Source organism: Somniosus microcephalus, chromosome 25 (genome assembly GCF_052327205.1).
Source record: "Somniosus microcephalus isolate GS21.2 chromosome 25, FLI_Smic_1.0, whole genome shotgun sequence".
NCBI classification, from domain to species: Eukaryota; Metazoa; Chordata; class Chondrichthyes; order Squaliformes; family Somniosidae; genus Somniosus; species Somniosus microcephalus.
Window position 1 is genome coordinate 33,022,893 of NC_141011.1, and position 20,413 is coordinate 33,043,305.

At 51.1% G+C, this 20,413-nt stretch overlaps 1 protein-coding gene across 2 annotated transcripts in view; it reads left to right on the forward strand.

The window, feature by feature from the left end:
* clcn6 (Cl-/H+ antiporter 6) overlaps positions 1-20,413 on the forward strand; it is a 47,257-nt gene that overhangs the window by 7,097 nt on the left and 19,747 nt on the right. The window contains exons 4-16 of one of the 2 annotated variants that reach the window (XM_085967136.1): positions 163-228; positions 1,702-1,768; positions 3,523-3,629; positions 3,986-4,112; positions 5,235-5,302; positions 6,662-6,720; positions 8,760-8,892; positions 13,132-13,245; positions 14,099-14,265; positions 16,398-16,518; positions 18,438-18,564; positions 19,355-19,508; positions 19,777-19,936. In XM_085967136.1, the coding sequence (XP_085823262.1) occupies positions 163-228; positions 1,702-1,768; positions 3,523-3,629; positions 3,986-4,112; positions 5,235-5,302; positions 6,662-6,720; positions 8,760-8,892; positions 13,132-13,245; positions 14,099-14,265; positions 16,398-16,518; positions 18,438-18,564; positions 19,355-19,508; positions 19,777-19,936 (1,470 nt within the window). The remainder of the gene's footprint in view (positions 1-162; positions 229-1,701; positions 1,769-3,522; positions 3,630-3,985; positions 4,113-5,234; positions 5,303-6,661; positions 6,721-8,759; positions 8,893-13,131; positions 13,246-14,098; positions 14,266-16,397; positions 16,519-18,437; positions 18,565-19,354; positions 19,509-19,776; positions 19,937-20,413) is intronic. The other variant, XM_085967137.1, reaches the window with a different exon arrangement.

The following is a 20,413-nucleotide window of genomic DNA, read 5'->3' on the forward strand; positions in this document are numbered from 1 at the left end:
AGTGTTTTCAGCATTTTTTGTTTTTGCTACCAAACTAAAATTAGACAAAAAATACTTCCCTTTTGCCACAACCTAACCCACCCCTCTACTGTTAAGTCTGCTTTCAGTTTGTTTTGATCACTGTGTGTGGCTGCTGTCGTTAACTTTCTTTTATTTAAACAGCGAGTCAGGAGATACGAGCTGGTGAAATGGATGCTAGTATTTTGTATCGGTGTCTGCACTGGTTTGGTGAGTGAGTTCTTGGTGTCACTGCGCAAATATGTGTTTAATATAAAATAAGAGTAAGACAATCACTGGCAGTTTGAGTGGCTGCTTCTGGGAGGTCGGTGTTTCTGTTGAATGGAATGCCTCACCTTCCCAGTGTTGGCCAACTGACTTTGACTCTCCTGGTATCAAAGGGAGAATGGCATTGCTGTGGCATAGGGCAGACAGCAAGCGGGCACTGGGAGAGCGGGCACTGGGCTGCTAACCCTGGGTAATGATCACAGTCATCAGCCTCATCCTCCCACCCTTTGTGTTTCACAACTGTGAACTTTCTGGGCAGACATGGCCCCTGTTGGCCTGGGGTGATTTCCCACCCAGTCTGGGGACTGATGCTATCATTATTCCTCTGTGGGAGTGCAGAATTCCTGTGTATTTCACATCATTATTTGTTGCTTATTGTTTCTACAGATTGTTGGTTGTTATAAGTTTGTTTTGAATTTTAAAATTCTCATCCTTATTTTCAAATCCCTCCACGGCCTCGCCCCTCCCTATCTCTAACCTCCTCCAGCCCTACAACCCTCCTGAGATCTCTGCGTTCCTCCAACTCTGGCCTCTTGCGCACCCCCTATTTTACTCACTCCTCCATTGGCGGCTGTGCTTTCAGCTGTCTAGGCCCTAAGCTCTGGAATTCCCTCCCTAAACCTCTCTGCGCCTCTCTCCTCCTTGAAGACGCTCCTTAAAACCTACCTCTGACCAAGCTGTCTTATCTCCTAATGTGGCTCGGTGTCACATTTTGTTTGATAATAGGTGTGAAGCACCTTGGGATGTTTTACTACGTTAAATGTGCTATATAAATGTAAGTTGTTTTGTGTTAATATAAATGAAATATGTAAGTAAGGATTTGCTGTTAACTCAGGTGCTAACATTCCCATTTGCACAGTGTACAGCTAAGAGCATTTGTCCTGAATATCATCTCACACCAGTCCCCACAGGTCCTGCTCTATAGAGCCTTATAAAGCACCTTATCCTGCTTTTCAAATGTTGGGATACTTCTCAAAGTGCTTCACGTACAGTGAATTACTTTGAAATGCGGGTGAATGTGGCAACACACAGCAAAATCCCATAATGAGCTGAGTGACCAATTAATTTGCTCTTTGTGGTGTTGGTTGAGGGAGGAATGTTGGCCGGGACATCAGGAAGACTGCCTGGGATCTTCAATATTTACTTTAAGAGCTTGATGCCTCATCTGAAAGACAGCACCTCCAACCATACAGTATTCCCTCGGTACTGCAGTGGAGTGTCAGCCTGGATTATGTGATTAAGTACTGTAGTGGGGCTTGAACCCATGATCTGACTTTGGCAGGAGTGCTACAAACTGAGCCAATCTGAGACAGCTTTTCTGTTAAAGGGTCAGGCACTGAGGGGTGCCAGCCACCGCTTGTGGTGATTAGATTTCATTAACTGTTTTTAAATGACTTTCACTCTGCTTTGTTTCAGGTTGGGCTCTTCATCGATTACTTTGTTCATCTCTTCTCAGACCTCAAGTACCAAATTATTGGGCAATGTATCCTTTCACTTGCGGTAATGTCAGGACCTGGAGAATGACTCGAGGAGAGTCTGTGTGTAAGAGAGAGAGATTATAGATTGACAGATAGCCAGGAGGGAGTTACAGCTGGAATGTAATTCAGAACTAGCCACGCCTCGCGCTAAGCTGTTCCAGTGCAGTTATAACACTGGCATCTAACCAACAATGTGGAAAATTGCCCAGGTATGCCCTGTCCACAAAAAGCAGGACAAATCCAATGTAGCCAATTACTGCCCTATCAGCCTACTCTCATCAGCACGGTGATTGAAGGTGTCATCGACAATGCTATCAAGCATCACTTGCTCACCAATAATCTGCTCACTGATGCTCAGTATGGGTTCTGCCAGGACCACTTGGCTCCAGACCTCATTATAGCTTTGTTCCAAACATGGACAAAAGAGCTGGAGTTGAGTGACTGCCCTAGACAGCAAGGCAGCTTTTGACCGAGTATGGCACCAAGGAGCCCTAGTAAAGTTGAGGTCCGTGGGGATGAGGGGAAATTTCTCCAGTGGCTGGATTCATACCTGGCACAAGGAAAAGATGGTTGTGGTCATTGGAGGCCAATCACATCAGCCCCAGGACACTGCTATAGGAGTTGCTCAGGGCAGTGTCCTAGGCCCAACCATCTTCAGTGCTTCATAAATTACCTTCCCTCCATCATAAGGTGAGAAGTGGGGATGTTCGCTGATGATTGCAGTGTTCAGCTCCATTCGCAATTCCTCAGAAAATGTTCCGGAACTAAGGCGGGTAGATGGAGTTAAGATACAGATCAGCCATGATCAATTTGAATGGCGAAACAGGCTCGAGGGGCTGAATGGCCTCCTCCTGTGCCTATGTTCCCTTAACATTCATTGACATTACCATCGCGGAGTCCCCCATCGACATCCTGGGGGGAGTCATCATTGACCATAAACTGGACCAGCCACACACATGCTATGGCTACTAGAGCAGATCAGAGGCTGGGTATTCTGCAACTAGTGGCTCACGTCCTGACTCCCCCAAAACCTCTACCACCAACAAGGCACAAGTCCGGAGTGTGATGGAATGCTCTCCACTTTCATGCACGAGTGCAACTGCAACAATACTCATAAAGCTCGTCACCATCCAGGACAAAGCAACCTGTTTAATCGGCACCCCATCCACCAGCTTCATTATCCACCCCCTGCACCGCCGGTGCACCGTGGCTGCAGTGTGTACCATCTACAGGAACTACTGAAGCAACTTAGCATGGCTTCTTCGACAGCACCTCCCAAATCAACTCCCTCCACCACCTAGAAGGACTAGGGCAGCATGGGAACACGTCTGCCTGCAAGTGCCCATCCAAGTCGCACACCATGCTGACCTTGCCAGCATCGCCCACATCCCAGGAAGGAATGAATTAAAAAAAAAAAGTGTGGAGCGAGGAACGGATAGGATTATTTCTGCTCCCCATGATGAAAGTGCTGGGAATTGCCCTCTGATGAAGATGTGTTGGTTCTCGCTGTCCTCTCCAAGAGTCCCATGTTTTCCATATTTTCCTGACAATTCTGCCTGGTTATTTTTCTAAAGTTTTTGAATTCCTCTAATGTGGCGTCCCTAATTCGTCCCCTCACCCCAGCTGTCTCCTTGCTCTGCTTTCGGTGGTGCGTTTATGTAGATTATTGTGAGTGCAGTGGTCGTAGAGGGAACCTGTGATCCCAAAGGTATTTTGACCCTTGTGTGCTGTGTATTTTCCCTGATTTCATGCCTTGCAGCGGTGGAAGATTGCAGCGAACGGGGCTGTCTTGCACTCTCTCTCCTCGAGATCCTTGCATTCAACATGGGTTTCGTCTTCCTGGCCAGCCTGTTGGTGCTGATTGAGGTAAGAATCGCAAGCGTGTTTCCACCACATTGGGCTTGTTTTGTGTTTTACATCAAAAAAATAATGTAACTGTTAAATGATAACAGGGCAGCAGTGATGTTCAATGTCTCCTGGGCACTGGTGCATTCCCTCGATAGTGGGGCACTGCTCTCGCTATCTGCTGCTCAGCCCAGGCATTGCTGGTGGCAGTGCACGTCACCGTCTCCCTGCACACAAACTTCAAAGCAGTTTTGCGTGGTCTCTGCCCGGGGCCAGGCTGGTTATGACCGTCTGTGTTCTGTTCTTGCTCTCGTCATTCGGCCAGGGCTGGGGGGAGGGCATCGCTTTGTTTTGAAAAATGTCTTTCTGCTTCACAGCCCACTGCAGCAGGATCTGGAATTCCTGAAATCAAATGCTACCTAAATGGGGTGAAGATCCCTGGGATCGTGAGGCTGCGGACCCTGGTCTGTAAAGCAGTGGGCGTGCTCTTTTGCGTGGCTGGAGGTAAAGGACAGCGCGGGTTTGTTTCTGTGTTTGATGCAGGCTCGGGGAAATGTGCTAAACCTCATCACACGCAACTCCATCAAATCCAATGATACGGAAAATATGCAGCTGATTGATCAGAATCCGCGATAAAGGCGGCTTGATATTTTGGGTGGGGCCTTTTATCAGAAATAAACTATCTTTTATTCCCAATGTGTTGGTGCGGGTCTGACATGCTGCTATTCTGCCTGAGTGACATCTGCAAGCTTTATAATGTGCTGCCCGCTATCGGCCCTTCCTTATTCTACTTAATTTGGTGCTAATGGAGCTCCGGCTTTTACCAAAGTAAATTATTAAAAAGTTCAGGCGGTAAAATTATATCTATGCAGGAGTAACCCAGCTACTCAGTGCAATAAACAAGCTCCTGGTCGCTTCGCTCTGCTCCCCTGTTCGGTTATACCCGCTGCCACTGTTGGTGGATTGGTTTCTGCCCACCCGTCCCCGCAGTGTGTTTATTACGGTGTGCTCAGTAAGATGTTGGTTTCATTTTAATGATGCTAAATACAAATGATAGAAGGATCTCGTGTGGTGAGTCGGCAAGCTGTGATGGTTGGGTTTTACTTTCTCTGCTCCTTGCGATTCAATTGCAGCCCCATAATAAAAGCCTCTTGGTTTCCTCCACTCAGTCGTGCATTCTGTGTGCTGTGTGTAAACTGAGCAGGAAACAATTTTCAAGTTGAGGTGCATTTTAATGCATGCCACTTTTATTTAAAAAAAAAAAAAAATACTGTCAATACATTTCTTTTCTAGTTTGTAGGGATCGCTGACACATGATTAAATACAACAGATTTTGTTTTTATTGGACCTAGGAGCTCAATGTGGAAATGCAGAGGGTTTTTAATTATCATGAATTCCTGGAGTGTAGCAGAAATAGTATTTCCCAGGTTTCCTGACTATGAGAGGGCACTTGGTCACCTCTTGTCCTGCTGTAGTTTGAGCTGATTCAATTCTCTTGGTGTGAGGCTGTTTCCTCGCCAGTGGGCGCTGCTTTTATCCGTTCGGAGCGCCCTTCCTCTCGCCCAGCTGTCTCGGGCAGTGTCTGGTGCTCCCTGTACAAACTTTTATGTGATTTTTGTTTTACAGGACTATTTGTGGGGAAGGAAGGCCCAATGATTCACAGTGGAGCAGTGGTGGGAGCAGGGCTGCCCCAGGTGAGTGAGCGGAGCCGGTGGTAACCGAATGTATCTGCGTTTACATGTAATGTGTTTGGGATGCGACTCTCTTTAATCATTTGTGCCTCCAAATCATCAGGTTAGTTACTCCTGAGGTTCTTTTGGTTCTATTGTTAAGCTTAAAATATTGATTTATGGAGTGTTTAAAGTATAGGTAGACTATCCTTTATCCGAAAACCTCGGGACCAGCCGTGTTTCGGTTTTCGGAGAATTTCGGATTTCGGAAGGTGGGTCGGCGGGGGTCCACGGGGGGGGTCGTGCGCACGACCCCCCGCCGACTTACGGTCGGGGCCGGCGGGGGGTCGTGCGCACGACTTACGCTAACGCTCAGCGTAAGTCGGCGGGGGCCCGCGGGGGGGTCGGCGGGGGTTGGGGCCGGCGGGGGTCCGCCGGGGGGTCGCGCGCACGACTTACGCTGAACGAAAAAACTTTCGGTTTTTAGAGGGTTTCGGTTTTCGGAAGTTCGGATAAAGGGTAGTCTACCTGTAGTTGCATTAAGTCACGTTACCCAATGTGTCCCCACCCAAACTAGGTTTTCCCCTGAACCGGATGCCCTTCAAGCAGATTTCCCCCCCCCCCCCCCCCCCCCGCAAAAAAAAACCCAGATATCCCCCCACCCCAGTCATTTTTTGAGGATCTTGCCTGGTGGTTCAATAAATTTACTGGATCTTTGGTTAGAAATCCCCCTCCTCCTGGTTTGTTTAGGGAACTGGCCCAGTGTGGTGCCGAGCTGGCTCCATGTTCAGTTAACTGAACTCGGCACCTGGATAAAATAAAATATCTGAAAGTGGGTTAGTTGGAATGGATTCAGTGTCCTTCCTTGTTCCTGCCTTCAGCTGAGTTACTGCTGTGTGTGTTGTTGGACCAGGCCTTGTTCAGAACACTAATCACCGTGTGGTGCAGTCCAGCATTGCGGGACTCCTGGGGTGCAGGAAGCACACTGACTATTACAGAATGAGCTTGGGACTGCTGCAGCAGTGATTTGCAAGGTTCCAGCGTTCACCCATTTTCCAGAGTTTGTGAATCTGTCCGATGTCTTAGTGTGTGGTGAGGAGTTCTGTAAATATCTAGCGCTGTTTGGGATTTGTGGTATTTTTTGACTAAAATAAAACCATGGCAAATCTTTCAGGATTTTAATTTTGTTGCAAAGGTGCAGAAGTCAAAGAAACTACTGAGCCTGTGTAGGGGCAGCTGGTCGGGCGGGGCGGAGTGGGTTTTTTGGGGCACGCGGAGCGGGGTGCACGTGGTTGGGTGGGGTGTGGGGCAGAGCGGGTTTCTGCGTGTTGCAGTGTTTTGCTTTGTGCCTGATGCTTCGCTTTTTTGCCTCCACTGGAATAGTTTCAGAGCATCACTTTCCACAAGATCCAGTTCAACTTCCCGTATTTCCGCAGCGACAGGTAGGAACCCTTCGCGTCTGCAAATCCTGGATTTTACTGAAATGTAATCAGCTTCTCTTCTGTCAGTTTAAACTTGCAGAGTCTCAAAACCATCTGCTGTATGTAACCATCCTTAATCAGATGGGAGCTGAATCATTTCATTTTCGCTCATTCAGATTGTCATAAACCATTTGAGGACCAAGACTGTTTGTTTGAAATCGCTGACTGGTGCTCATTTCTGTTGCCACAGTTGTATAAAGCTGAGTTATGTTAAATGTTTGAAGATGTGGTTTATCAATACAATACTGGAAAAAAATATCCAGAGAACTAGTAACTATTAATTTATTGCATTCAGGGTAAGAACTGTGAAACGAAAGTTAGATGTTTTAAGTTTGGTGCTGAACGCTACAGCCTTGAAGGGTTATTGGGCTATGAGAAAAGTGGGCAGGGTTTGTGGTACATAGTTCTGTAAATACCGGTAAACGTTGTGGAATCCCATATAGTAAGTTTGACTTAATCAGTCGCTGTAAGTTAGTGGCCTGTTAATTTTATTTGATGGCGTCAGCGTATTGATTCATGTTGCTTTTAGTAGAATTTCAGGCAATTATTTGGTAAATGCAGGATGAGCTGGGCCGATGTGTTTGGAAACCGAACAATAGAAAGTGCACTTTACTGCATCCTTCATGTATGTGGAGTGTCTTAGCAACGTTCTGTGGAACAGGGGTTCGTTCTGCTGTGGTGTCTGTGCACTGTCTGAGTGTACAGTGCTGGGCACGTAACCATGGACAGCACAGTAGAGCTGGGGGCCCTGTTCAAAGAGCGTATTGAAAATTGTGTTTGTGGGAAGTAGTTTTGTTTCATAACAAATCGCACGCGTGACTCTGCACACTGAGCTGCACGGTCTCCATTGAAGGGACAGGATGAGGCCAGAACCTCCACTGGGAGGGAGGATGGGCCTTGGTGTCTCTGGCACCTCAGCGACTGATCTCTCCGTATCACTGACAGGAGCCTGGGAACAGATCACATACTCTCTATCGGAACCAGTGATTGATGGGCTCTGGGAGAATGAAGGAAGCGGTCACTCAACTGCACCTTAAACATTGTTGCCATTTTCTGACTCCAGGTTTAATGCGAACCCTTGAGAGAGAATTCCCCCAGAGAGACATGCGGAATACAGCACGCTCCACCTCTTTCAGCTCCCACCTCGATACAGTGACCGGTTATTAAGATTCAACCAATTCACATTGTAACTGTGTGACGGGGGAGGGGAGGATCTTTGGCCCTGATATTTGGGGGGCGGGGAGTGGGGTGCAGGTGTAGCGGCCGGGAAACCCGGAAATGCTGGTTTCCCGGAATCCTGCCGAATTTAATGGCAGGACCTCATTTAAAATTTTTGACTCTGTTTCCCGGCCAACAGCCAGCATATTGAGATGCTGGCTGGCTGTCGGGCGGGAAAGCCTGCAGCACCAGGGTGCAGGAGAGGAGGGAGGGAAGGATGGAGAGTTCATGGGTTGGGAGGAGCTCGGTGGTGGTGGGGGGGCGGGGTAGTGTCCGATTGCAGGGGATGGAACCAAGTTAGCTTGGGGGGGCCGGGAGGGAAGCACTGTTCCTCCTGGCCCACTAGCAGTGCTGGAAAGGCACTTGCCTGTTGGATCCGGCTGTTCTCGCCTCCCTTCAGCTGCCAGGTTTCATGAGCCCTGGGAAATAAGGCCTGCAGCCGTAAAATTCAAAACTGTTCTAAAATCTGAGACACGCAGCCTCACTATATTGAAATGATGGTCCGCCTCTGGCGAGCAGCCCCCCAACTCTCCTCCGATAAAATCGGAAGCGGGAGGGTTGGAGTCAGATTGGGGTTGGTGGGGCGGAATTCAAATTCCCCCTTTGAGTTTGAATATTCAATCCGGGATTGGATTCTTGTGTGCTGTCGGGTTTTTATTTAGGGGGAACCTAGTAGCTGGAAAAGTATTGAACTTGTTTTATTTCAGCGGCTGAGACCTGGAGTGTTGGTGTTTGCAGTGGGATTCTGTGACACGATAACAGAGGCTCTGTTGGGTTCGCAGGGACAAGCGGGACTTTGTGTCGGCAGGAGCAGCAGCAGGAGTTGCGGCAGCGTTCGGGGCGCCAATCGGAGGGACCTTGTTCAGTCTGGAGGAGGGATCCTCCTTCTGGAACCAGGCACTAACGTGGAAAGTGGTGAGTAAGGCTATTAACCGCAATGGGGGTGTATGGGTATGTGTGTGTGTGTGTTACTTTTGCTGGGCGATGCTGTATGTGGGGTGGTGCAGTAGTTTGGCTGGGGGTTGGGCTGTGTCATGAATCTTATCTCATGAGTCATTTCTACATGAATGGTAACACTGGGCGGCCAGCTGGTGGCGCCGCCCAAGGAAAGTATAAATACTCAGGCGTGGGCCCAGCTTGCTCAGGACTTTTTTGTAACCAGGAACTAGTGATGTAACTAGAATCTCATGGTTGTGAAACAGTTGATTAAAGCCTTGTTTTATACTCAAACCAAGTGCTTAGTAGTTTTCTTACGTCAGGCTGTGTGTGGGGTGGTGCAGTATTTTGACTGGGGGAGTGGGGGCTGTGTGTGGGGTGGTGCAGTAGTTTGGCTGGGGGAGTGGGCTGTGTGTGGTACGGTGCAGTAGTTTGGCTGGGGGGTTGGGGGCTGTGTGTGGGGTGGTGCAGTGTTTGGCTGGGGAGTGGGGGCTGTGTGTGGGGTGGTGCAGTAGTTTGGCTGGGGGGTTGGGGGCTGTGTGTGGGGTGGTGCAGTAGTTTGGCTGGGGAGTGGGGGCTGTGTGTGGGGTGGTGCAGTAGTTTGGGTGGGGGCTGTGTGGGGTGGTGCAGTAGTTTGACTGGGGGAGTGGGGGCTGTGTGTGGGGTGGTGCAGGAGTTTGGCTGGGGGAGTGGGGGCTGTGTGGGGTGGTGCAGTAGTTTGACTGGGGGAGTGGGGGCTGTGTGTGGGGTGGTGCAGTAGTTTGGGTGGGGGAGTGGGGGGCTGTGGGGTGGTGCAGTAGTTTGGCTGGGGGGTTGGGAGCTGTGTGTGGGGTGGTGCAGGAGTTTGGCTGGGGAGTGGGGGCTGTGTGTGGGGTGGTGCAGTAGTTTGGCTGGGGGGTTGGGAGCTGTGTGTGGGGTGGTGCAGTAGTTTGGCTGGGGGAGTGGGCTGTGTGTGGTATGGTGCAGTAGTTTGGCTGGGGGAGTGGGGGCTGTGTGTGGGGTGGTGCAGTAGTTTGGCTGGGGGAGTGGGGGCTGTGTGTGGGGTGGTGCAGTAGTTTGGGTGGGGGAGTGGGGGCTGTGTGGGACGGTGCAGTAGTTGGGTGGGGGTTGTGTGGGGCGGTACAGTAGTTTGAGTGGGGGCTGTGTGGTACGGTGCAGTAGTTTGACTGGGGGAGTGGGGGCTGTGTGTGACGGTGCAGTAGTTTGACGGGGGAGTGGGCTGTGTGTGGGACGGTGCAGTAGTTTGACTGGGGGAGTGGGAGCTGTGTGGGACGGGGCAGTAGTTTGACGGGGGAGTGGGCTGTGTGTGGTACGGTGCAGTAGTTTGACTGGGGGAGTGGGAGCTGTGTGTGGTACGGTGCAGTAGTTTGACGGGGGAGTGGGCTGTGTGTGGGACGGTGCAGTAGTTTGACGGGGGAGTGGGGGCTGTGTGGTACGGTGCAGTAGTTTGACGGGGGAGTGGGCTGTGTGTGGTACGGTGCAGTAGTTTGACGGGGGAGTGGGCTGTGTGTGGGACGGTGCAGTAGTTTGACTGGGGGAGTGGGGGCTGTGTGGGACGGTGCAGTAGTTTGACGGGGGAGTGGGCTGTGTGTGGTACGGTGCAGTAGTTTGACGGGGGAGTGGGGGCTGTGTGGTACGGTGCAGTAGTTTGACGGGGGAGTGGGCTGTGTGTGTGACGGTGCAGTAGTTTGAGTGGGGGCTGTGTGGGACGGTGCAGTAGTTTGACTGGGGGAGTGGGGGCTGTGTGGGACGGTGCAGTAGTTTGACTGGGGGAGTGGGGGCTGTGTGGTACGGTGCAGTAGTTTGACTGGGGGAGTGGGGGCTGTGTGGGGTGGTGCAGTAGTTTGACGGGGGAGTGGGCTGTGTGTGGTACGGTGCAGTAGTTTGACTGGGGGAGTGGGAGCTGTGTGTGGTACGGTGCAGTAGTTTGACTGGGGGAGTGGGGGCTGTGTGTGGGACGGTGCAGTAGTTGACGGGGGAGTGGGGGCTGTGTGGGACGGTGCAGTAGTTTGACGGGGGAGTGGGGGCTGTGTGGGGTGATGCAGTAGTTTGACGGGGGAGTGGGGGCTGTGTGTGACGGTGCAGTAGTTTGACTGGGGGAGTGGGGGCTGTGTGTGGTACGGTGCAGTAGTTTGACTGGGGGAGTGGGGGCTGTGTGGTACGGTGCAGTAGTTTGACGGGGGAGTGGGCTGTGTGTGGGACGGTGCAGTTTGACTGGGGGAGTGGGAGCTGTGTGTGTGACGGTGCAGTAGTTTGACTGGGGGAGTGGGGGCTGTGTGTGACGGTGCAGTAGTTTGACTGGGGGAGTGGGGGCTGTGTGTGACGGTGCAGTAGTTTGACTGGGGGAGTGGGCTGTGTGTGACGGTGCAGTAGTTTGACTGGGGGAGTGGGGGCTGTGTGTGTGACGGTGCAGTAGTTTGACGGGGGAGTGGGAGCTGTGTGTGGGACGGTGCAGTAGTTTGACTGGGGGAGTGGGAGCTGTGTGTGGGACGGTGCAGTAGTTTGACTGGGGGAGTGGGGGCTGTGTGTGGGACGGTGCAGTAGTTTGACTGGGGGAGTGGGAGCTGTGTGTGGGACGGTGCAGTAGTTTGACGGGGGAGTGGGCTGTGTGGTACGGTGCAGTAGTTTGACGGGGGAGTGGGGGCTGTGTGTGACGGTGCAGTAGTTTGACTGGGGGAGTGGGAGCTGTGTGTGGGACGGTGCAGTAGTTTGACTGGGGGAGTGGGGGCTGTGTGTGACGGTGCAGTAGTTTGACTGGGGGAGTGGGGGCTGTGTGTGTGACGGTGCAGTAGTTTGACTGGGGTAGTGGGAGCTGTGTGGGACGGTGCAGTAGTTTGACTGGGGGAGTGGGGGCTGTGTGGGACGGTGCAGTAGTTTGACTGGGGGAGTGGGGGCTGTGTGTGACGGTGCAGTAGTTTGACTGGGGGAGTGGGGGCTGTGTGTGTGACGGTGCAGTAGTTTGACTGGGGGAGTGGGGGCTGTGTGTGACGGTGCAGTAGTTTGACTGGGGGAGTGGGGGCTGTGTGTGACGGTGCAGTAGTTTGACTGGGGGAGTGGGGGCTGTGTGTGTGTGACGGTGCAGTAGTTTGACTGGGGGCTGTGTGGTACGGTGCAGTAGTTTGACTGGGGGAGTGGGGGCTGTGTGGGACGGTGCAGTAGTTTGACTGGGGGAGTGGGAGCTGTGTGGGACGGTGCAGTAGTATGACTGGGGGAGTGGGGGCTGTGTGTGGTACGGTGCAGTAGTTTGACTGGGGGAGTGGGGGCTGTGTGGGACGGTGCAGTAGTTTGACGGGGGAGTGGGCTGTGTGTGGTACGGTGCAGTAGTTTGACTGGGGGAGTGGGGGCTGTGTGTGTGATGGTGCAGTAGTTTGACTGGCGGAGTGGGGGCTGTGTGGGACGGTGCAGTAGTTTGACTGGGGGAGTGGGGGCTGTGTGGGACGGTGCAGTAGTTTGACTGGGGGAGTGGGCTGTGTGTGGGACGGTGCAGTAGTTTGACTGGGGGAGTGGGAGCTGTGTGTGGGACGGTGCAGTAGTTTGACTGGGGGAGTGGGGGCTGTGTGTGACGGTGCAGTAGTTTGACTGGGGGAGTGGGGGCTGTGTGTGGGACGGTGCAGTAGTTTGACTGGGGGAGTGGGAGCTGTGTGGGACGGTGCAGTAGTTTGACTGGGGGAGTGGGGGCTGTGTGTGGGACGGTGCAGTAGTTTGACGGGGGAGTGGGGGCTGTGTGGATGGTGCAGTAGTTTGACTGGGGGAGTGGGGGCTGTGTGTGACGGTGCAGTAGTTTGACTGGGGGAGTGGGGGCTGTGTGGGACGGTGCAGTAGTTTGACTGGGGGAGTGGGGGCTGTGTGTGGATGGTGCAGTAGTTTGACTGGGGGAGTGGGGGCTGTGTGGGACGGTGCAGTAGTTTGACTGGGGGAGTGGGGGCTGTGTGTGGGACGGTGCAGTAGTTTGACTGGGGGAGTGGGGGCTGTGTGTGGGACGGTGCAGTAGTTTGACTGGGGGAGTGCGGGCTGTGTGGGACGGTGCAGTAGTTTGACTGGGGGAGTGGGGGCTGTGTGTGGGACGGTGCAGTAGTTTGACTGGGGGAGTGGGGGCTGTGTGGATGGTGCAGTAGTTTGGGTGGGGGCTGTGTGGGGTGGTGCAGTAGGTGGGGTGGGGGGTTCTGTGATCCGGTGTAGATCTGCCCTTCAATCAGTTTCCACTCTGCTCTTTTCCAGCTCTTCTGCTCAATGTCTGCCACCTTCACGCTGAATCTGTTCCGATCGGGGATTCGCTATGGGAGCTGGGGGTCCTTCCAGCTGCCTGGGCTGCTCAACTTCGGCGAGTTCAAGGTATTCTATGGATTTGGTGACACTTTCTGTAACGGCCTTAACTTTCTCAGCTTAAAAAATGACGACTAATAGTTTTGAGGTGTTTGAACCAGTCCTTGGGCAGAGCTGGCATCGTTATTAGAAATTCCCTAGTCTGACAAAATGAGAGGTGATTTGTTCCGATGTATTGCTGATTCAGTAATTCTTGCTGTTACAGATCAGTTGCACAATTAGTAGAAATTAACCTTTCTTATTGTTTGAAAATTTAGACTTCTTAAATTATTGGATTGTTCTAGTGAAGACCCACTCCAGAGACTTGAGCACCTAATCTAGGCTGACCTCCCAGTGCAGTACTGAGGGAGTGCTGTGCTGTTGCAGGTGCCGTTTTTCAGATGAGACGTTAAACCGAGGCCCCGTCTGCCCTCACAGGTGAATGTAAAAGATCCCAGTGCTCTTTTTGAAGAAAAGGGGAGGTCTCTGTGGTGCCCTGTCCACAACCAACATCACTAAAAACAGATTCTCTAGTCGTTTTCACATTTCTGTTTGTGGGATCTTGCTGTGCACAAATTGGCTTTGGGGTGTCCTACAGTCGTGAAAGGTGCTATATAAGAACAAGTTACATTTTCATAATCTCTTTGTCTCGCTCCCAGCCCCGCTACTCCCCTCGCTCCAATGCCCAACTGTGAGGGACGTGGGAGTGTGACAGAGATTGGCGGGGAGAGAGAGGCGGAGCGAGGGGTGGGGGGGGGCAAAGAGAGGCGGAGTGAGGGGGGGAGCGCCCACGTGAGCCGCGTCAGGTAGGATATCTGGTGGTTTTATTAGTTCTTGGTTTAAGCCAGTCTCGAGACCGGTTGCTGATGTTATTGTGTGTTAGTGTGCAGACGGAGACAAGAAGTGTCATTTGTGGACAGTGGTGGACCTGACCTTCTTCATCATCATGGGTGTAATTGGCGGACTCCTGGGAGCAATGTTTAACTGTCTGAATAGGAGGCTGGCGAAGTACCGCATGCGCAATGTGCACCCCAAGGCCAAGTTTGTCCGGTAAGTGAGCAGAGCTGGTGTGGCTGAGAGTTCCTCAAACTCACAGCATCCACATATTAAACTCTGATCGTATTCCCAATTGTTTATTTAAGCTAGCATCCTTTTTTCCCATCTTTCCTGATCATGCTGACTCTTGCTGGGGTACAGTGCCACAGGTTGCCCCCCCAATGCCTCACGACTACATGGACGGTTGAGTGTCAGCAGGCTATTCTACATGAGAGGCATCACAAGCTGAGTCCATTCCTGGCCTCCAACAATATTCAAAGTGTGTCTTGCAGCCTGCGTCACTGGACCAGGACTGGGGAGCCCTGGCTGATTTTCCACCCCCCCAACGTCCTGAGTCGGCAACTGCACCCCTTGGAAGCTGTACCTGCCCGAGGTCAGCAACTGTGCGCAGCCCTCTCTGGGAGCTGGGTGTCAACTTGGTATTTCCTGCGTGTCACCTCAAATCCGGTCTCCGTGATGCAAACGCCTCAACTATTAGGTGTAACCTGCCTGCAACAGGGAGGCTCATCATAGCCCTCTATGTTCTATTTAAGTCGAAAAGTCATGTGAAGGGTTAAGAACATAAGAAATAGGAGCTGGAGTCGGCCATTTGGCCCTTTGAGCCTGCTCCACCATTCAATAAGATCATGGCTGATCTTCTACCTCATCTCCACTTTCCTGCACTATCCCCATACCCTTGATCCCCATAATATTCAAAAATCTATCGATCTCCATCTTGAATATACTCAACGACTGAGGCTCCACAGCCCTCGGATAGAGAATTCCAAAGATTCACCACCCTCTGAGTGAAGAAATTTCTCCTCATCTCAGTCCTAAATGGCCGACCCCTTATTCTGAGACTGTGACCCCTGGTTCCAGACTCCCCAGCCAGGGGAAACATCCTCCCTGCATCTACCCTGTCAAGCCCTGTAAGAATTTTGTATGTTTCAATAAGATCACCTCTCATTCTTCTAAACTCTGGAGAATATAGGCCTAGTCTACTCAATCTCTCCTCATAGGACAATCCCCCCATCCCAGGAATCAGTCTGGTGAACCTTCGTTGCACTCCCTCTATGCTAAGTATATCCTTCCTTAGGTAAGGAGACCAAAACTGTACACAATACTCCAGGTGTGGTCTCACCAGGGCCCTATATAATTGCTGTAAGACGTCTTTACTCTTATACTCAAATCCTCTTACAATAAAGGCCAACATACCATTTGCTTTCCTAATTGCTTGCTGTACCTGCATGTTAATTTTCAGTGATTCGTGTACAAGGACACCCGGGTCCCTCTGAACACCAACATTTCCCAATCTCTTACATTCCCACCCAGCTTTGTATCAACAGCAAACTTGGATATATTACATTTGGTCCCCTCATCCAAATCATTGATATAGATTGTGACTAGCTGAGGCCCAAGCAATGATCCTTGCGGTACCCCACTAGTTGCAGCCTGCCAAACCCGAAAATGACCCGTTTATTCCTACTTTCTGTTTTCTGTCCATTAATCAGTCCTCAATCCATGCTAGTATATTACCCCCAATCCCGTGAGCCCTAATTTTGTTTAATGACCTCTTGTGTGGCACCTTATCGAATGCCTTCTGAAAATCCAAATACACCACATCCACTGGTTCCCCCTTGTCTATTCTGCTAGTTACAATCTCAAAAAACTCCAACAGAATTGTCAAACACGATTTCCCTTTCATAAATCCTTGTTGACTCTGCCCAATCCTATTATTATTTTCTAACTGCTGTTACCACGTCCTTAATAATAGATTTTAGCATTTTCCCTACTACTGATGTCAGGCTAACTGGTCGGTAGACCCCCGTTTTCTCGCTCCCTCCTTTCTTAAATAGTGGGGTTACATTTGCTACCTTCCAATCTGCGGGAACCGTTCCAGAATCTTTGGAATTTGTTAAATGACAACCAATGCATCCACTATCTCTATAGCCACCTCTTTCAAAAGCCTTGGATGTAGGCCATCAGGTCCAGGGGATTTATCGGCTCTCAGTCCCATTAATTTCTCCAGTACTATATTTTTTTTACTAATAATTTCTTTCAGTTCCTCATTCTCGCTAGAGCCTTGGTTCGCCACTGTTTCCGGGTTTGTTTGTGTCTCACCGTTGTCTCTATCTCCCTGTCCTCAGGATCCTGGAGAGTCTGCTGGTTGCCATGGTGACAACTATGGTAATATTTATAGCCTCCATGACACTCGGAGAATGTCGTGAGATCCCTTCGCAAACGCACAGCAACAACGCAACAGTACAGGTGAGTGTGTCACTCGCGCTTTCGCAATCACCGGAGGGGTTTTGAAACTTTTTAAGAACATAAGAGTTAGGAGCAGGAGTAGGCCATACAGCCCTTCGAGCCTGCTCCGCCATTCAGTAAGATCATGGCTGAGCTTTGACCTCAACTCCATTGGGAACCCCTTGATTCCCCCAGAGTCCAAAAATCAATCTATCTCAGCCTTGAATATACTCAACGACTCAGCATCCACAGCCCTCTGGGGTAGAGAATTCCAAAGATTCACAACCCTCTGAGTGAGGAAATTCCTCCTCATCTCAGTCTTAAATGGCCGACCCCTTATCCTGAGACTGTGCCCCCTAGTTCTAGACTCTCCAGCCAGGGAAAACAACCTCTCGGCACCTACCCTGTCAATCCCCCTCAGAATCTTATATGTAGACTTGTTGGCTTTGTTGTGCAATGATTGTCGGGGGAGGAGATGTTTTGGCTTCAACACAAGAAATTGTCTTCACTCATTTTACTTTGTATCCGAGTGATTTGATGGAGATGATCGCTTCTGTTCCGCTCCTGCCCTCACTTGTTGCTGCTGTCTACACTTCCCACAAGAATCGCATCAGGCTAACAGCCAGCAGTGAGGTTCAAGCAGAGCAAGGAAGAGGCCTTTCTTTTATGTATATACAAGACTAGCTGGGGGGGCCCGGCGTTGCCAGGGCAGTTTACAGGGCGGTGCGGTTCACGGCCGCCGGCTGCCGCTCCCCCGCTCTGTCTTGGGCCGAGCGGTTGTGAGGCCCGGCCCGAGTGACCCCAACTCACCTCCCGCTCCGGCGGGCCGATGCAGCTGCCCCGCTCGCTGTTGAGGAAAAGCAGGGGGGAAAATGGCGGCAACATTTCGGGAGGCTGCAGGATTAGGTCCCGCCTGTGACGCACCGATTGGTCAACCATCAGGTCACTGAACTGTAGGATTGGTCAACCATCATGTCACTCAACGCTAATGAGCAGTAGGATTGGTCAACCGCTAATGAGCGGATTTTTAAACGTTTTTTGTATACTGTCCGAACAATTTTTGTCTGACCAAAAAGTAAATATGCCTATGACACTCCCCTGATCGTCGGCTTTCTTTTGAAATAACATGTGTAGGTACGCTCTATAACTTTTGAGTGTATAGCAGACAGACGGACGGACAGACGTTTGCTGACATCACAGTCTCTGAGCATCTTGAGTCAAAGTGTTGCTTTTATTGCAAGATTTTTTTCTATTAAAAAGCTAAATTGCCCCAAACAACTTCTGCTGATCTTGTGCTTCACAGTGCAGTGGGTATAAATGCTGAGTACTGTGGTGCCCCAGCACTGTACAGATGGAGGGATGAGTGTGTACGAGTACAATTGGTGAAAGATGTTGTGCAGTGTACACGGAGGAGGGGTTGCCCGGTTCGTGGTCACACTCCTTGGTGTGGCAATTTTCTGATGCTCGTGAGATTTGGAGAGAGACCAAGTCTTTGCCCACATGAAGGGTGGGGTGGTCGGAGAGCGACTTCCCAGGATGAGTCTTGAACAATTCCTAGTGCTGGGCAGGACAGCTGCAGGAATCCTGCGCTGTGGTCGAGAGAGAGAAAACACACGCGCACCCCACACACGAGTTTGTTTTTCTATATTGAGACTAGTAGCTGTGTCAGAAGTGACCTAAATTCAGTGATCTGTTCACACGTTTGTCCTTTAAATGTCTGCTGTGTGTCAGTGTAGGGGTGAGAGATCGGCTTGTCCTAGCCATCCCTGGGAGTTAGAGACGTTGCCTCATTCGCTGTATGAAAAGTGAAACTCTGCATGTTATAAATGGGTGTGTGTGAAGGGGCTGATCTGGTTCACGTACAACAGTTCCTGTGACCGTGCGATTGAATCTTGTTGCTGTGCAGTGTGTTTTTATTGTACTTGGTTTTTTTCACTCAGCTATCTGAGGGGAATATAAATTCCAGCATCAAAACCTTCTTCTGTCCCAATCAAACCTACAATGATATGGCCACACTGTTCTTCAACCCACAAGAGACTGCCATTCTCCAGCTCTTCCACCAGGACGGTGAGTCACAGCAGGTTTGGTTTTATACAGTTCCTTTTGTTGTGTTGTTCCCCTCCCCTCACTGGGGTCTGGTGCCGCGGGCGCTGACCCCTCACTGGGGTCTGGTGCCGCGGGCGCTGACCCCTCACTGGGGTCTGGTGCCGCGGGCGCTGACCCCTCACTGGGGTCTGGTGCCGCGGGCGCTGACCCCTCACTGGGGTCTGGTGCCGCGGGCGCTGACCCCTCACTGGGGTCTGGTGCCGCGGGCGCTGACCCGAAATCTAGAACATTTCTTTCCCTCTTCTCTACTACCCCCCCCCCCCCCCCCCCCCCCCAACACCCAAAAGCTCTTGAGGCTGAGGGTCAATTGAAAATTTCAAATCTGAGATTGATTATTTTTGTTGGGCAAGTGTCTTAAAGGTTACGGAACCAAGGCAGGTAGATGGACTTAAGATACAGATCAGCCATGATCTAATTGGATGACGGAACAGGCTCGAGGGGCTGAATGGCCTCCTGTTCCTATGCTCCCTCACTGGGGTCTGGTTCCACTTCTCGGCCATGACTTTGGTCATTTTAACAGTCACCAATCAGGAGAACACGGTCTCCAATTTGGGTGATTTAGGCAGTTGAGATTGCTGTAATTGTCTATCTGGTCCAGATGTTTATTCGAACTACGGCAAAGACTGACTGATTCAGTCAGCCTGTCCCTCACAACACACAATATTCCTCTGATTTTACTGCAATTGTTGGATCTGCTGGAAGATTTTGCTCTTTTGTTGTTTGAAGTGTTTTACTGTTCTTGTTTCTGCAGGAACCTTCAGTCCGGTCACTCTGAGCATTTTCTTTATTCTTTACTTTATTCTGGCCTGTTGGACGTACGGTGTGTCAGTCCCCAGCGGGCTCTTCGTGCCCTCGCTCCTCTGCGGAGCTGCCTACGGTCGACTCGTGGCAAACATTCTGAAAACGTGAGTGATGCGGGAATGAGTTCCGTGTGGTTGGTTTCCAAACCCCCCCTCCACCTGAGGTGACTGCCATTTGTCTGAGATTGTGCAAATGTTGAAGTGCAGTGAGCGTGGACAGGCATGCGTATCGAAAGCAGCAGTCGCCAGCTGAGAGATTCTGCGTTTCACACCCTGGGGTTGGGGCAGGGGGGTGGAGAACGGGGGGGGGGCCGGTGGGGTTGGGGGGCATTGGGGATGGTAACCGCTTTTAACTTTTTAAAATCTGTCCCAGGTTCATCGGGATGACTCACATCTATTCCGGGACCTTTGCTCTGGTCGGAGCGGCTGCGTTCCTCGGCGGGGTGGTCCGTATGACCATCAGTCTCACCGTCATTCTTATTGAATCAACCAATGAAATCACATATGGATTGCCCATCATGGTCACACTGATGGTATGTGTATGTGTCTGTCTTGGTGTCTCTGCCCACGTGGGAGGCAATGAAATGCTGATAAACGTGCAGTTACAGGAAACTTTTTTTTTATCTGGGACCAGCGTGGTGCCGGTTTATCAAAAAGTCTGGATTACAGAGAGTTATAGTAAAAAGTACAAGAGCCCCATACACGGCCACAGGTCCAGGCGTCCCTGTTGCATAGCAACAGGTGCAGGAACCCCGGCCAGAGATCCAGGCGTCCTTGTTGGTGCAGGAACCCCAGCCACAGATCCAGGCGTCCCTGTTGCATAACAACAGGTGCAGGAACCCCGGCCAGAGATCCAGGCGTCCCTGTTGCATAGCAACAAGTGCAGGAACCCCGGCCAGAGATCCAGGCATCCCTGTTGCATAGCAACAGGTGCGGAACCCCGGTTACATAGCCACAGATCCAGGGACGGCCACTAATATGAAGTAAAACTTACCTGAACCTACTCCTGA